The 17,857-nt window shown below is 40.4% G+C and overlaps 1 protein-coding gene across 5 annotated transcripts in view; it reads left to right on the forward strand.

The window, feature by feature from the left end:
* The window catches only part of EPHA6 (EPH receptor A6), a 513,331-nt gene that overhangs the window by 450,388 nt on the left and 45,086 nt on the right, over window positions 1-17,857 (forward strand). For all 5 annotated transcript variants that reach the window (XM_032187197.1, XM_032187216.1, XM_032187206.1 and 2 more), the window contains one exon: window positions 7,878-8,087. In XM_032187197.1, coding sequence (XP_032043088.1) covers window positions 7,878-8,087 — 210 coding nt within the window. The remainder of the gene's footprint in view (window positions 1-7,877; window positions 8,088-17,857) is intronic.

Here is a 17,857-nt window from a genome sequence, read left to right on the forward strand (position 1 = left end):
CCTGGTAGCTATTAATTAAAGAAGAAATTGACTGTTGATCTAATTCAGTACCAGTGGTAGAAACATGAGTGCAATCCACATGATAGTATAAAGCATGAATTACAATTCCAAGTAATACAAGGTTTCAGCTTGAACACCGGGAGATTTATCCTGATAATGATCTGCCACTTACTTTGCATTGTCAAATAGTAACAATAAATTCATGGTAAAAACTAGATCTTTCAGGCAGTGACCCATAGGAACTCTCAGTGGTAAAGATGATCCAAGTTAGACCCAGACACACCATTTTCAATGATATTCTCCTTCAAAAATAAGATCTAAGTCATCTGCAGAGGAATATTTACACCCGTAGCAAATCCTGTACACTTCTCAGAATATAAGGCCATAGAATTGCTAAGATCTCACTCTCAACTATAGGGCAAATAAAGAAGTGTATTTGGGAGAAGATGTAAGTCCATAAACGATACAGGAAATTTGACTTGCCGCTTTGTCAGAAAGTTATTCAGTACTAAAATGGAAAAAAACTTCAGAAAAAAAAAGAAAAAAAAAATCCATGGCTTTGTAGAAAAGCACTAAATTACTACAGGCTGGATCTACAAACTTAAAAATAAAAAACAGTGAGAGAAACATAAGATCTCCTCCTTCTTCCCCTGAAATAACTGATCCTCTTAGCTGCCTTATTATACAGTAATATTATTAAAGAGTTCATAGCATGATGAGAATATTTCACAAATGTAAGGTTTTTGGAAGCAAACTGTAACTAAATGCCAACTTGCCGAGGCGATCGGCTCCAGGGCAGACACCTTCTGCAGCGGAGCTGGGGACCAGACAGGCAGGGCTAATTTTTCTGGCACCAAGCACACTTGAGGGAGCCGCCAGGACTGGGCACCCCCCATGAGGGAGGTGAACGAGGCGAGGATGAGGCGTAGGCGGAGCCAGCAGCGTCCCCTTCCCGGCCATTCAAAAGCTGCCCCTAGGGAGCGCGGGCAACCAGGAGTACGGTGACCAGGACGGGCAAAGATGGTGTGGCGCGTCAGAAGGGAGAGGCGCGGCACTTCGCGCAGGAAGGGCAGAGCGCTCCCCCCCGCCCATACGAACACCTCCTCTAACAGCGGTCTACCGCTAGCTCAGCTGCTGTGGTGTACAGCAGGCACAGTGCGCTCTCCAGGAAGTCTGTACACACCCAGACTGACCACCCACTCAAAACTGTTGCAGTTCAGGTCTCTGGATGCAGGGAGTGCCTGAGCCTGTTGCTACCACCTGCGGGGGGCAGAGAGACTGTGTGTGTGAGGTGCGAGCAGGTGGACGACCTGGTCCGCCTGGTGGCAGAACTTAAGGAGGAGGTCGAGAGGTTGAGGGATATCAGGGAGTGTGAGCGGGAGATAGACTTGTGGAGCAACTCCCTGCGTGGCCTGAAGGACAGGCCCTGGGGTGAGACACCCCAAATGGGGGTGGACCCCCTGCCCTGTTGCTGTTGGGCAGACGGAGGGGATCTGGGAGTTGAGGAATGGAAACAGGTCCCTGCTCGACATCGCAGCTGATGCACTCCCCTTCCGGCCTCACGTTCCCAGGTGCCCTTACAAAACAGGTTTGAGGCCCTGGAGCTTGAGAGACCAGTAGCTGAGGAAGAGGTAGAAAGTCTACCCAGGAGGATGCCTAGGGTGAGGAAGTCAACTCCACGCCTCAGGACTGCCTCTACCAGGACAGAAAGAAGGGTGATGGTTGTGGGCGACTCCCTTCTCAGGGGAACAGAGGGCCCTATTTGTTGGCCTGACCCTACCCATAAGGAAGTCTGCTGCCTCCCTGGGGCCAGGGTCAGGGACATTGCCAGAAAGCTTCCCAACCTGGTTCGTCCCTCTGACTATTATCCTTGTTTGATAGTCCAGGCTGGCAGTGATGACATTGAAGAGAGAAGCCTGAAGACCATCAAACGGGACTTTAGGGGACTGGGACGGTTAGTGGATGGAGCAGGAGTACAGGTGGTGTTTTCATCTATCCCTACGGTGGCAGGGAGGGGTACAGAGAGGACACAGAAAGCCCACCTGATAAACACGTGGCTCAGAGGCTGGTGCCAACACAGAAATTTTGTTTTTTTTGACCATGGGGTGCTTTACTCAGCACCTGGCCTGATGGCCGCAGATGGGTCCCTATGTCTAAGGGGAAAATGGATCCTGGACCAGGAGCTGGTGGGGCTCATTGAGAGGGCTTTAAACTAGGTAAACTTTTTGTCAGGCAGCTGACAAAAGTTGCAAAATCATCAGCGCTTGTTCTTGTGGGGGACTTCAACTTCCCAGATATATCCTGGAAGCACAACACAGCCCAGAGAAAGCAGTCTAGGAGGTTTCTGGAGAGCATGGAAGATAGCTTCCTGACGCAGCTGGTTAGTGATCCTACCAGGGGAGGTATCCCGCTAGACCGTCTCTTCACAAACAGAGAAGGACTGGTGGGAGATGTGTTGGTTGGAAACTGTCTTTGGCAGAGTGACCATGAAATGGTAGAGTTCTCCATTCTTGGAGAAGCCAGAAAGAGGACCAGTAAAACCGCTGTATTGGACTTCCGGAGGGCTGACTTTGAACTGTTCAGGACACTGGTTGGTAGAGTCCCTTGGGGGGACTATAAGGATGTTGCAAGGCAGTGCAGGGACAAAATCAGAAAGGCCAAAGCTCATCTGGAGCTCAATCTGGCTACTGCCGTCAACGACAACAAAAAATGGTTTTACAAATACATTAATGCAAAACGGAGGACTAAGGAGAATCTCCAGCCTTTACTGGATGCGAGGGGAAACAGTTACGAAAGATGAGGAAAAGGCAGAGGTGCTTCATGCCTTCTTTGCCTCAGTCTTTAGCAGCAAAACCAGTTGTTCTCTGGATGCCCAGTACCCTGAGCTGATGGAAGGGGATGGGGAGCAGAATGTGGCCCTCACTATCCATGAGGAAATGGTTGGCGACCTGCTACGGCACTTGGATGTACGCAAGTCGATGAGGCCAGATGGGATCCACCCAAGGGTACTGAGAGAACTAGTGGAGGAGCTGGCCGAGCCGCTTACCATCATTTATCAACAGTCCTGGCTATCGGGGGAGGTCCCAGTTGACTGGCGGCTAGCAAACGTGACGCCCACCTACAAGAAGGGCTGGAGGGCAGACCCGGGGAACTATAGGCCTGTCAGTTTGTCCTCAGTGCCAGGGAAGCTCATGGAGCAGATTATCTTGAGTGTCATCACAGGGCACTTACAGGGCTGGAGGTGCTTGAGCGAGTCCAGAGAAGGGCAACGAAGCTGGTGAGGGGTCTGGAGAACAAGTCCTGTGAGGAGCGGCTGAGGGAGCTGGGCTTGTTCAGCCTGGAGAAAAGGAGGCTCAGGGGTGACCTTATTGCTCTTTATAAGTACCTTAAAGGAGGCTGTAGCGAGGTGAGGGTTGGTCTATTCTCCCATGTGCCTGGTGATAGGACAAGGGGGAACGGGCTGAAGTTGTTCCAGGGGTGGTTTTAGTTGGATATTAGGAAGAACTTCTTTACTGAGAGGGTTGTGAGGCATTGGAATGGACTGCCCAGGGAATTGGTGGAGTCACCATCCCTGGAGGCCTTTAAAAGACGCTTAGATGTTGAACTTAGCAATATGGTTTAGTGGAGGACTTGTTAGTGTTAGGTCAGAGGTTGGACTCGATGATCGTGAGGTCTCTTCCAACCTAGACAATTCTGTGAATGGAAAACAACTATTTTCAGGGCTTTTGAGGGCCTACATAAATTCAACGGCAACTACCCAGATAATGCATTTACATTCAGTTGATAAGCAAGGCTTATTTAGCAAAGCCATTAAAGACTGATTAAAATTTGATATGGTGATAGGATAAGTGTTGTAAGCCTACTGGGGTCTGAATTGCTGCCAGTATTGATTAACACCTTTAACACCCCTGTGGGAATCCTATCAAAAATATATTTCAAATATAAGTCATGGGAATCAAAATAAACCCCTAGATAACAACTGCCATATCATTAAAATGAGTGTTTCATGTCCCTATAGGATAAGCAAATGAAACAAGATAATGGAAAGTTGCTAAAGGATTGATTTGACTCACAGATGGATGTGGAGATTTACAGACTCTGAAAATATGAGGCCAGATTCATACCTACTATAATTTCACCAACTTAGCTGAATTTTCCAAGGGTTAAATATGGTCCATAGTCCTTGTTCTGGTCAGCATAAATTAGACAAATATTTCTTTATATTGGTAGAAAACAGTTTATAGATAGTAAGGGAGTACAGCTGCCATGGAAACCAATGCAGAATAACTGATTAGAGAAGGACTTGAGGAAGAGATGGTTCTCCTGACAGGAAAATGTAGTTGTTCCAGCCATGAGGGTGGTATTAAACAATATAAAACCAAGAACGAGAAGTAACAGAGGGGAACAGATGCGGAAGAGGATTCAGAGAAATATTCAGAGAAGAAAGAGAACAGAATAAAATTGCAACTGGTATGTTAGCAAGTCTGTCATTTTTTAAACGTGAAGATAAGCTTGAACTTTCTGTGTCAAGGCAGAAGCTCAAAGAAATTTGAAGGAGAGAGAACGGCAAAAGCATGTGATTGTTTTTAAGTCAGGCATTTCTGCTATATTGGTAAGGCAAATACTGAGATTTGGAAAGAGCAGAAAAAGGTTATGTTTTATGAAAAATCAGTCAAGCATGGTCTAAATTTGAAAGAGAACAAATTAAAAAAGGAAGGAAAGAATGCTTGTGATTTAAAGGGACAAAAGGTTAAGGGAGGTGTTGCAGATGACCGAGATTTTGATCATTGAAATAATGGAACTGTGAACGATAAGGAAGAGGTAAAATCTAGAGGTTGAGGATGGTGGTGGTTCTGTTGATGCTTTGTTAGAAGGCTGGGGGGACTGCTTGGTTGTTTTACAAAAGTAAGCTATTGATGCTTTGTTTCAATACCTAAGTCTACAATAAACTAAATATATATATATATATTAATCTAGGATAAACGCAAAGAGAATTAACTGTTAACAACCCAGATTAATAAAGTTTGCATGATGAGTTTAGAGTTTGTATTACTCAATAGAAAGAAAAAAAATCCACTGTGGCTTCAATAGATGAAATACTAGATAGGTCTCAAATCCTTACTTTGTTGGCAGACAATTAAAGTAAGGCATTAAAAACATTGACTTTTGTCTCTCCTTGTTAAATGGTAATGGGAAGTTCTTATTTAACATATCTGTCACTCACATGTTTTGGGTCTCTGAAAGGTTCCTTATTCTTCTGGTCCATAACAGGGGATTCCCTTTTGTAAAACACCTTGTTGTACGAAGTGCACAGCCCTGAAGCACCAGCCACACAGGGGATGGCTGGGACAGGCAGATTCTCCAGCTTGGCCCTTGGCAGGCACGCTGAGGCTGATCAGCAGGCCTCAATAAACTCAATTCTAAGAGTTTGTCAGTAACTCCCAGAATAAAATAAAAAATAAAAATAAAAGAACACCACAGTTTTACCTGGCACTGAAGTGAGACTGACTAGAGGGAATAGCCTCAAGTTGTGCCAGGGAAGGCTTAGGTTGCAAATTAGGAGACATTTCTTCTCAGAAAGAGTAGTCAGCCATTGAAACAGGTTGCCCAGGGAGGTGGTGCGTCACCGTCCCTGGGGCCGTTCAAGGAAAGGTTGGATGTGGTGCTGAGGGACATGGTTTATTGGATGACATTGGAGGCAGGGTGATGGTAGGACCATATGACCTTGGAGGTCTTTACCAACCTTATTGTTTCTAGGATGTGAGCATATTCTAATCGTGTCTTGACCCTCAGCTGAGTGCTGTCTTCTGAACCAATTGATTACAGATGGCTTTGATGGAGATGATGAAGCAGGTTCAGGCTTACAGCTGTGATGTGATGGCTTGGAGGGAATTGCCTTGGGGATATTCATGGGGAAAAGTTCCTATGAATTTGTCATATGTAGGTTTTGATGGTGTGTCAGTAAGTGTGATTAGTTTGGAGAAGACTGTGATGTGATGATATTGTTCGTCTAGGGGTTGATGTATGGCTGCCTAACCAACAAGTGTTCTGGGAAGCATGAGGCTCTAAGTTGTTGTAGAAGGCTAGGTGAGTTGGTGCCCTATCCTTAGCATTTGAGTTGTTTGTTTTGTTTTTGTTTTTTTCAATCAATTTTATTAAAGGTATTAGAAGATTTTTAAGATACTCTAGAAGTTCTACAAACTGCAAAATCCACATCATCTCTCCAGCTTCTTTTTGCAAAGTTTGTCTTTCTCCTTCTTTGTACCCAGTAGAGTTTAATCAAACAGTAATGACATTAAGAATTAGTTCCTCAAACCTCTTTAGAGGTGAGTAACTCTCAATTTAGCAGTCTGTTATGCATAAGGGAAATTTTATCCTTTTAATTTTTACATTAAAAATGTATAAATACTTGATCTAAGTAGACATATTATATATTGGAGGCAGGTCTTTGTCTGGTACTGTTCTGTCCTGAGACAGATGGATTAGTAATATGAAGAGCAAGTAACACCAACCTCTGTACCCTGCACATGTTCTTATGTGTATTCTCTGTGTGGTGTGGTTTGGTTGGTTGGTTGGTGGTTTTTTTGTTTGTTTTGTTTACATTTTTACATGTTAGAGCACCATTCCCTTGTTTCTTTCTATGCTTATATACCTGACTAGTTCAATATAGGCCCCGAACTAATGAGTCCTGATTGATAGATATGCTAAAATGATTTGCTGTTCAGGGATAAGATTAAGCATATCTGTGCAGTTGAGTTTATTGCATTAATTAATCTAATGAATTTACTGGACTTGACTGTGAAGTTTATTTAACTTAAACATATGAACTAACCAATACAGATGTCCTGAATGCTACTTGTATGTAGCCAAGTGCTGAAAGTGTCTAAAGAGAAAATGAGAAGTTAACTTGATTGTAGGGAAGAGCTGTTTGTTTTTTGCTTAGCTGTTCTTGCTAGCGTAAAAGCTTGGCTTACTGAATAATCCATGAGAACCTACATGTCTGCCAGCTGAGGTCACAAAAATTCTGCTGTCAGCAGTCTGCCTTAAAGGGTAGATAGAGCAGATGTAAATCAGGCAAGAGCTCATTGTCAAACTTGCTTATAGGTATTTGTTTGGTCCTCACTACCAAAGAATTCAGCAGTCTTCTGACCCAGTTGGTGTAGAAGCATTAATTTTCATTTTGAAGACGGGAAATGGAGGCCCACCAATAATTACATATATGAGTGCAGTTAACAACACAACTTCTGCTGAAATCTATTGGAGTTGAACATCTAAATACAAGTTTAGTAGCCTAATACTTTCATAGGTCTGGGCTTAACTTCAGTCACCTAGGAGGACTGGAGAAGCCATGTGTGATCCCCTGAATATCAGCCCAAATTTCCTTTTCAGTCTAGTGTTCAGAGATTATATGGTGTTGTATGTAGAACAGAGATGTGGTAAAGCTCCAAAGTTACTCCAGTTACCTGTTTTAGGCAACAGCAGTATCTCTTGCAGACCATCAAGGCTGGGGCAGTAAAAGTAGGACTTCTCGGTTCCTAGGAGTATGGAGTAAGAGATGGAGAAAGGACTTTTCTATATTGTCACTCTTGCATTTATCAAAATGGGTTTGGGGAAAATGTTCTTAGTAACTAAGGATAAAAGATTAAGTGTAGTCACGAGAAAAAACAGAGAGAGTGTGGAAGTGTTGAAGAAAAGGGGGGTGAACTGCATGCTGACAGGTGGGGTAGCTTGTGCTGCTGAGCAAGTTAAATGAAAAATTGAGTTTTCAGTGGGCAGGTTGGCTGGCTGGCATTTTAAATAAAAGATGTAGCTGATGTTGCTAGTATGAAATTCATGGAAACTAACTATCTTCTTTGAACTTATATCTTTACTTGCAGAAGCATGATGGCCACTTCACAGTCATCCAGCTGGTTGGCATGCTGCGGGGAATTGCATCAGGCATGAAGTACCTCTCGGACATGGGCTATGTACACCGTGATCTGGCAGCCCGTAATATTTTGGTCAACAGTAACCTCATGTGTAAAGTATCTGATTTTGGTCTCTCACGAGTGTTAGAGGACGATCCTGAAGCTGCTTATACAACAAGTGTAAGTTTATTTTATCTAATTTGAACAGTTTATTGCCTTGTAACTCTTCTATTCCAGTTTCAAATTTGTCTGTACCATAGGAATAACAGTTTGAATTGGCTGGCTTTGTTCCATTATCTTTGTTCCATTATCAGTGCATGTGGTTTAATAGCTCTGCCAATTCATTGAAGGGAAGTTTTTTGTTTTGGTTTTTTATTTTTTTCCTCCTCCCCTATGTGAGGGGGCTTATAATCTTCAGTTTTTTTTGTTTTGTTTTGTTTTTAACAAATGTGTAGATGTAACACAGAGACTTTTCTGTTCTTGCTTTTTATCTTTATTTTTTTCTACCTCCTTTCTTCTTCTGCTTCCGTAAGTTCACTTACAAAGATAAGCTTTTAAAAAGGGGGTTTGGGGAGGAGGACATCTCACAGATTCCACTGACAGAAGCATGGTATCAAGTTTTGCATTCATAAATTACAACTTAATTTTATTTTATTTAAGTTTACCTTCCTAAAAATATTTAGGACCTTTCTCTCAGGGTTTAAGTCTCATCTCATTAATACTTAAAAATTCATCATGCAATGCAAGTAAATTGTTTTTATAGTGGAGAATGGGGGCTTCTATTTTATTTTCACTGAAGTGAGAACTGTTAAACCTGATTAGCTTGTTCAAATTTAACTTTAAGAAAAAGTAAACTGCATCTGCAGTATGGAGCAAGTAGAAAAAGGAGCATGTTGATGCCAATGGAACTCCAAGTTCAGATGCAGCATTTTTTTTTCATCATAGCAAAATACTCAGTTACATTCCTGTTATGACTATTACCACAGCATTAAGAATCTTAGTGAAATACAAACAGTTTTCAAGTTATGCTAATCTTTCATTGAAACTAAAGTTACTTCAGAGCCAGGGAGGTTCTCATTCAAGTTGTCTGAAATGCACAGAATGTATACGTTCCTTTGATAGGGCACAGTGACAGAATGCCAGTAGGGATAGTAAAATAGCATTAAGTAATTTCTCCAAAAGTACGCTCACTTTAAAAAGTGATTTATGGCTGAAATGGTGAACACATCTAATTTAAATGTATTGTAGTAAGTGCTGTTTGATCTGTTGAATTCTGTATAGCTATTGTAATGAGGCTGCACACTCTTCATTTAAGGTGAAAATAAGTGTTCTGGTCACTGTAAACTTCAGCCACTTCTTAGAACAAGGTCTGTGCAGTACTGCAGGCTGATTAAAGCAAAACAAGTCACTTCACAAGGTTCTAGCTGTTAGTACTCAAAACTTCAAGGAAGAAGGAAAAAATTGGTTTCTTCCTTCATAGGGGAGGTTTTCCCTCATTTATTTCTTAAAGCTTCTTTTGTTTTAACACTGCTTACTAGTGTGATGTTTGGAGGAAAACTAAATGAAGGTATTTAAGAGAAGTGTGGATGTGGTGCTTAGGGACATGCTTTAGTGGTGGAACTGGTAGTGTTAGGTTGATGGTTGGACATGATGATCATAAGTGTCTTTTCCTACCTAAATTATTTTAGTTACTGCAGCTTACTAAGTTGTTGGCTGAGCCATACTAATTGTCCATGTGAGCATGCTTGGGGGTCAGCTGGTGGCCCCAGTGATAGGCAAGTTCAGTTGCATTGCTCAGTATTGACTACGGTGTGATGAGCTGAGCTGGTGGAAGACACTGGGACTTGCCAAGCAACTATTATCTGTAATTGTCCAATGGATGCCTATACCAAAGAGGAGGTTTTTCAGAGTAGTTAATGCCTGCCTTTTTCTTCACATCTAGAGCTATGTTTGATCAGGAAATGCTATGTTTTTGTAAAAAAAAAAAAAAAAAAAAAAAAAAAAAAAATCATAGAAATACATCTGCATTGAAGGACTTTGTTGAAACACAGAACAGGCATTTCACCCATAAAGCAGACTTTCGTAGTAAATGAATAGAACCCCACAACGGACATCATGCTCTCTCACCACTTTTGCTGACCACCTGTTACATCATACACCCTTTTCCTGATCCCCATTTCCACCCCCTACCCCTCATGGTAAGTTAAAAGGTAAAATCAGTTCCCTTACAGAACATTACTGATCAGGAAATAACTGATTTTTTTTATATTTCTGGTCTGCTTCAATGGTGACTGGAAACCTTTTCCTCTGAAATACACAGAAATTTGTTGGGATGTGAAGCCCTGTAAAACTTCAAAATCCTCAATATAGCTGCATGTTTTTTGAAATAATCGTGAGCCTGTTATTGTGCTGAACAGTATTAATGAATATTCTGTGATGTGAGGCAGGAAACTATTCACCAGCACAACCTACTGCTACCTTAGGGTGCTGCATTTTTTTCTTTTCCTCTGTGGTATTCATAGGTAGTAAACCAAGACTTCTTCCTAGAGGAAAATGTAGCGTGCAGGGCAGCAGTTCTGGCTAGAACTTTGTCACTGGACTATTCCAAGAATATTCATCAACTTTATGGAGTGAACTCATAAGCATCTTCCCAACAGCAAGCCACATGTATTACTAGAGGTTTTTATCTCATGCATATAGTTTGGTTAGTTCCGTACTGTGCTTTTGCCATATGAAGGTTAAATTCTCAGTGTTCTTAATGGAGATTTTGTGGTGTTAGAATGCATGTATCCTCTCCACAGAGATTTTTCTTGATAGCAGCCAAGTACCTGTAGTTACAAGAAATCCATAGAGTTGATCTGCATATTGAGTAGTAATATTTTTAGGCTCACATCTCCCATTATATGAGTGTCTGTCACTACTCAGAAGAGACTAGTGTTTTTTCTTATTGTCTTAGTCTGGTACCAAAAATAGAACATTATGATTGGATATTTTCTTTGGAAATAAGATCTACAGCAGTACTCAAGTCAATCAGAATTTTAAAAAGTATGTCATCCCATCTTTGATACAGTGGTCAAAAGTAGGTGAACCTATTCCTAGATGAAAACAAGATAAACTGAAGTAAAAGACAACTCAAATTTCATAGGGGTGTCATACTCTGTGACTGAACAGCTTGTATTCTAACAAAAATAAGCTAAATGACCATCATATCTTATGGATTTACCACACCTCAGCAGGCACAGCCTTGAGTTAAAGACTATCAACATATTTTGCTTTGTCTTCCTGTTGTTATCTGATGTATGTTTTCTTCCTCTTTAGTAGCTGGTTTAGAATAGATCTTACATTGTTTCTATTGGCACATCTTCCCACATGCAGGGTAAAAATCACAAATCAGTCTAGAAAAAGCAATAACTCTGTTAGGAAAAGGCTGGAAAGGAAACCACTTAGAAAATTGCAGCATTCTGTGCTCATGCTGAAACACTAGTTAGGAAACAATGTTCAACTAAGAGTCATAGGAAAAACTGACAAATGCCCCAAAGTAACATAATTTAAGGACAGTGTGTTTCCTAAGAATTTCAAACTGTGACGCTACTAGAAGAACTGTTGAATGCTTTAATCACTACATGAAAAGACTTAAATTTCAGGGAACAGCTTTCTGACTTCTGCAAAGGCTTTCCTTTTTTTTTTTTTTTTTTTTTTTTTTTCCAAACTATTGAGACAAAGAATGTATCTTTTTTGATAAGAGGGTTTGGCAGGAAGTAAGAAACAGGCCTCTGTTTCCTATCACAGATGGGGGGGAAAAAAGAAAAAAAAAAAGCAAGGTATTATTCTTGAATAGGAAGAGGGAATTAAGAGTTAGTAATACCCAACTGCCAGTCTTTGTTTCGGATTGATCAGGAAAAGATAAGGACACTTCTGAGATAACTGAATAATATGTTGTGTTTTTTTTCCCTGTGGAGACAAAATTTTCATTTTTAGTATTGGTTTCCAAGGCAACAGTAGCTCATGAAAAGACATTTCTAGTATATAAACAAGCATTCCTGTCAATACAGAGGACATCCAGGCTCTTGCATCCCTGCTTTTAGGTAGTCCATGTTACATGATGTGGATTCATTTACTTTTAAAATATATTCAGGGTTCACTTGTGTTTAGAAAAGAGCCATGAGTCTCCAGGAAACCTTGCATATAGCAAAATGTGTATGTGTGTATGAACAGACCAAGATCTGTGTCACATGCGAAAAGGGCTAAACTGGTATCTGCGTTAATGGTGACACTTTGATATTCTTCTTTATATCTGTGTTTTCTTTCAGTTAGATAAAAACCTGCTACAAACTGAATTGTGCAATACATAGAGAAATATATTCTGTTTTTTATCAGCAGTATTTATGAATTTAACCTTAATATGTAAAAAATTATTTCCATAATACTCATTAGGGAATTTAAATTATTGCATATATTTTAGTGAATCACTTTGTGAGCTTCACGGATCTGATTCTTGCCCAGCAAGTATGAGGTGAGAGATGGTTTTGATTCATGAAAAGTAAAACGCCACAATTTTCTAGTTAGTTTGGGATGTCAAGCGATTGTTTCTGAATAGTATCAATGTTCTGAGTCAAGTCCATGACAAGCATGTTGCCTAGACATTTACTTTAAGAATTAATTTAATTGAAGACAATAGAGTAAATCGATTATTGGCAACAGTTCAGGAAAGAATAAGGAAAAGGGGCTGTGTACCAGAAAGGCCTGCATTAACCTCCTTTCTTAAACTAATTGGTGACATAAGGTTGAGCACAACTGTTGTCAGTTTGTTATTTCTGTGTGCAATGTGAACGCAGCACTTTGTCATTACCAAATGAGAGAAACATACTGATCAGCAGGATGCATCATGACCATGTTTGGTTTTCAGTCTCTGAAACTAGGCATGTGGTGTGGTGTCCAACTGGGCTCTTCCCTTATCTGGAGTTTTTCTGCTTTTAATCTTACTAAACGCTGGCTTAAAAATGAGTAGGCTAACGCCATTTGTAACAGGGTAATGTACTGTGAGAAGAAGAATACTTATTCCCCTGAGCTTTGCAACTATCTTTCTGGGCTGGAGCCCTGTATGGGTACCTTGCCTGAATATTCTGTTGCTGTCTAAGGTTAATACCTAGCTGAAATAGCCTCACCTGGGTCTGTTTATAAAGCCTACATTTCTCCAGCTTTCCATAATTCCATAAGCTCTCTGCAGTAGCCTTGCCTCCTTCAACACATCTGTTCTCCATAACACCTAAAAGAATTGGTTCTACTCTCACAAGTCTTCTGAGTCTTCCTACCATCTTGTAGGGCCATCCTACATCCGGACACCTCCAAGCAGAAAATCAGTCTTCTCTAATTTTAGTAGGACAGGCCCTTCTTTTTGTGGTACCCACCTCAGGCACACCATCCTCTTCCATTCAATCCAAAAATCCCTTTCTTTCCTCCATGTTTTCTACCACATCAGTTCTATTGCCAAGCATTAGATGCAGGGTACTTGCTGAGTACACACAAATAACATTTTGTAAGATGGCAAATTAGCTGGAAATGAGAAGAAAGGAAAAGAAACGTTGTTTTCATTACTCTGCACTATTTGCATCTTAGTTAACAGGTAAACACCTAGCTCTTGCAGCCATGGAGAAAAATGGCCTGACTTCTACTTTGTGAGACAAATGCTGAAGCTTGCAGAACCCTGTAAAGGTTGTACCCTTCCAGGGATGCTCTGTGAGATTATAATATTAGCCAAATTAGTGGTACAGAATTCAGTGGGATCCTGAATGAGTTGTCTTTTTGATGAGGCAAGGGGATACATACCAACTGCCTTATCAGGGTTATCGGTCTCCCATGCAGGAATCCATCTGCTGGTAGCTGCTGTGCATCTGCAGACACCACCCATCCTGGTTCGTAGCTGGGTGCCAGCCGGCCGAGTGCAGTGGGTTGCCGTTAACTTTTTTAAGCAGTAAGAAGGACTCTAGCTTTACTCTGGTGCTAACACATAAAGTAAACACACTCAGCATGAGTGAGAGGTCAAGAAGCAAGTTAATAAGAGCTGTGCTAATAATGTGCTAAGCCTGCTCCAGGGAATGGGAGATGGGTAACTAGTTTTCAAGTGTGGGATGGGATGGGATTTGTCAAGTGGTGGTCAGATAAATCACCTTCCCATGAGTTGCCAGCCTAAGGTGGAGCCATTTCCCACTCAGAAGATAGTTGGGAATGGAGGCCTGCATGTGCATACTTCAAGATGCCGTCATCTGTTCTGTTGGGCTGGATCAAAGATAAAACATGCTCAGGTTATGCTCAAGGACAAATAGACAAAGAGCTAAGGAGTAGAAAAGACTTAGTGCCCTTTGACCTGTCACAGTGTTAGATGTGAGTACTCTTGATGAGTAGTTCTGCATTTCAAAGCTTCCAAGTCCCAGACTTTCCCTTTCAGTGCAGGTGGAAGTGCTTGTTGTTTTGTTGACTTGTGATTTACAGAAGCCCCTGAAGAAGAGGTCATGAGCCTTTTGAGAAAGGTAAGTATTTTAATGCATCCACTCTACTAGGTTCTCCAATCAGCTTTTTTCCAGCTGTGATCCCAAGTTCATTTAAGAGGTTTTCTGGTTTATTTATCCATTCTGGAAGCCAGCAGAATATAACACAGATCACAAAAGCAGATGCTTAGAAGGATGGTCTAAGGACAAGAATGAATTAAATAAAAAAATACATTCTCTTTCCAAGAGTTTTGTCTAATTTGTTATTATTGTGAGTATTCTATTTTGCACTGTAGCAGTTGTCACTTGATTCTCAAATGTTGATTGCAGGGAGGAACAAGCACATAAAAAATACGTTCAAATGTGAAGAGAGTCAAAAGAAATTTTGTGGTTAAATTTAACTATAAAACTTTTATATAACAGTTCATGATATTGTATATGAAAGCATCCCTGCTCTTTTTCTTCCAACACCCTACCCTGATCTAGGAACTCCAGATACGCATTTAGCGGAGAAACACAGTTGGAAGCTTTGCATTTCCTTTTTTTTTGTGCTCAAAATCCTTCTGTGCATGAATTCAACACAATGTCCTAACTCCTTGGTAGTAAAAAGGGGGGTTATTTTGTGTTTCATTCCTAATGTGATTTTTTTCCAATAGCATCGTCCCATCATTCATAACATAATTTGACTTCCAATGAAAGGAAAAAAAAAAAAAGAAATTGCAGTATAATCAATCTCGAAATATCTGCCTCTTAGAAACTTGCAAGCTCTGCCTATTAGCTTGGATTTAAATTTCTTATTTCTCTGACTCCTACCGATTTCATGTTAACAAATTGGAGTATTAATGTCTACATGTATGTGCCTTGCTGTTTCTCAGATTGGGTCATCTGTAAGTGTCCATTTAAAAAATGGAAGCATGAATTTACGAGTGGCTTGTACAGTAGGATTGAAAATGAACTTCTGATAGACCTAAAGTGTCTGTGCCATTAGAGTTACATCTAGGAGATAAATGTTTATATTAAGTACTAATAGTGATGGCATTGATTATTTTTTGGAATAATATTCTCTGGTATCAGTAAAGCATATTCTGGTGCAGTGACCATTAACCTTTCTCACCGCATGGATTCCTGAAATATATCAAATGAAGATGCAGTCTTGGTTAGAAATCTCCCGTTTCCAAGTTTTTGTGTAACACATTAATACCTTTCACAGATCTCTTAAAAGTATTCCATAGACTCTCAGGGGTTGATATACCTGGAGCTGAAAACCCACTGTGCTTGGAATATCTTCTGTTTGATCACTGAATGCTTTTTATTGAACACATTGTAACTGATGTAGCAAGGAAAGGCATAGGGAGTTAGGATTATGAGAGGTTGAGAGACTGTTTCTCCCAACAGTCAGAAAAGCTCTGTTGGGTTCTGACTGTGAATCTTTGGTGGTTTCACACTGATGGGCAGCTAAACTCTACCGCAACACACTCTCACATCCCCTCTTCAAAGGAAGAGGGAGAGAAAATTTGGAAGGGGAAAGAGGAAAAAAAAAAAAAAAAAAGGTTCACGGTGAAGGTAAGGACATTTTAATTAAAGAAGACAGAAGGAGCTGGCTGTTATCTAGCACGGGGCAGCTGCTGGGCTCTGCTCGCAGAAGCCACCCCTGCGGATCTTCCACTACCAAAACCTTGCCATGTAAGCCCAATACAGAATCCCACTGGAAACAGGCACCATTCCAGAGAATTAACAAGAAAATTTACTTCACTACTACAGAGTTAAAGGGAATCCGCATCAGTGAGCCTTAAATCTAGCCTAAAATTTTGGCTCAGATGCTCACTGAAAAGATGCTATGTTGAATAGTGAATGGTCTAGGTCAGAAATGTACACTCTTGCTTTTCAAAAAGTACAAATATAGAGGTACAGTCAAGTTAAGTAAATGATGGGAAATTCCAAAGGATTTTAAAGATGGGAAATTGTTTTATCGCACGATGCATAGTTAAACTATGGAGTTGATGGCCCAAATGGCTTTATATGGCAAAGATGACAGGAAGAAAACAAGTATGAAAGCACAAAGTAGCAGAGTGTGCATTATTTTCAAGCTTTCACTCCTTTCTCTGAAACATCTGATACTGGCCGCTGTCATAGGCTGGGGGATTAGAGCACCTTGTGTTTGACTTACTATGGCAGTTCTTGTTTCAAATAGTGAGAGTAACTCTAATCAATAAAACAACCCGTTCATGGAACTGGAGGGTATCTTGGAGACATCCTTGAATCAGGACTGCATTTTTTCTGAAAGATATGCCCTAACTTGTACCGAAGGGGCTGTGGAGGATTCACACACTGAAATTCCATCCTATGTGGTACATAAATGCAAAATGAATCTTCTTGGCCTCAAGATTTTTTAGTAAATCACTGCTTTTCAGTAATTTAATTCTACCAAATATGTTTGTTACTGAAAGTGAGAACCAAAATGTGGCTGTGGGAATCGCAGCCCAAAAATAAACAGTTATGTAGCAGAGTACAATCTGACAAAGACTCTAGGAATAACTTTAAAGAATTATGTACAGCAGTAAAAACAGGCAATCCAAAACAAGCATGTAAATTTGCAGAAAGTACCCACAGCTTATGTAGCTCTACTGAATCTTAGTACAGAATATTGAATACAACTAAAACCACTGTTATGGGGAAACACTGTAGAGATCAAAAAGGCTAAGAGAAGGTAAGCAGGCAGAGAGTATCACTTAATATTTTAGCAGTGCAAGTAATGACAGAAATTAGTCAAGGTAACTTCTGTTGATAAAATGTTTAGTGCAAAAACTTCTGTTTAAAAAAAAAAAAAGAGAGGAAAAAAGAAAAAGAAAAAAGGACACTGGAGTGGATCTTAATGATTGGCTTAAATACGAGCTAATTTAACAAAAGGTCATGGATTGGAGCTTATCAAAAAGTAGCCTATAGAAATGCATCTGAAACTTTGCTATGGTTTGGCTATAATCAAAAGCAAGCAATAGTAAAAGCAAGTGGCAAATATCAGGTTAAAAAAATTTCCAGGGTAATGTAGGTGAGATTAAACTAGGTTCTTCAGCTACATTTTGTGTTTTAGGATGCTGATTTGGAAATGGGTTTAATTGAATGACTTTAGGTTTTGTTACCTGACTTTGGAGTGCTTATTTGATCTTTTCAAATAAATTTTATCTCTAGTTTATCTTCAAAAGCAAGAAAAGCCTTTTTTGTTGTTGTTTCATTGTTACGCTTTTCTGCAGTGTTAGGTTCCTGATTTCGTTTTGTAATTGTCACACACTGTTAGGGAAATGCTAGCTGGCTTTATTTTTTACCTCAGATAGTATTAAAGCATTGAAAGAAACATGTATCATCAAAGGCTAGGCCAGTTTGTGGGTTTTGTTTTGTTTTTTGGAGACCATAGTTTTTGTTTCATTAAAAAGACGCTTAGATGTAGAGCTTAGGGATATGGTTTAGTGG

Source organism: Aythya fuligula, chromosome 1 (assembly GCF_009819795.1).
Source record: "Aythya fuligula isolate bAytFul2 chromosome 1, bAytFul2.pri, whole genome shotgun sequence".
Taxonomy (NCBI): Eukaryota; Metazoa; Chordata; class Aves; order Anseriformes; family Anatidae; genus Aythya; species Aythya fuligula.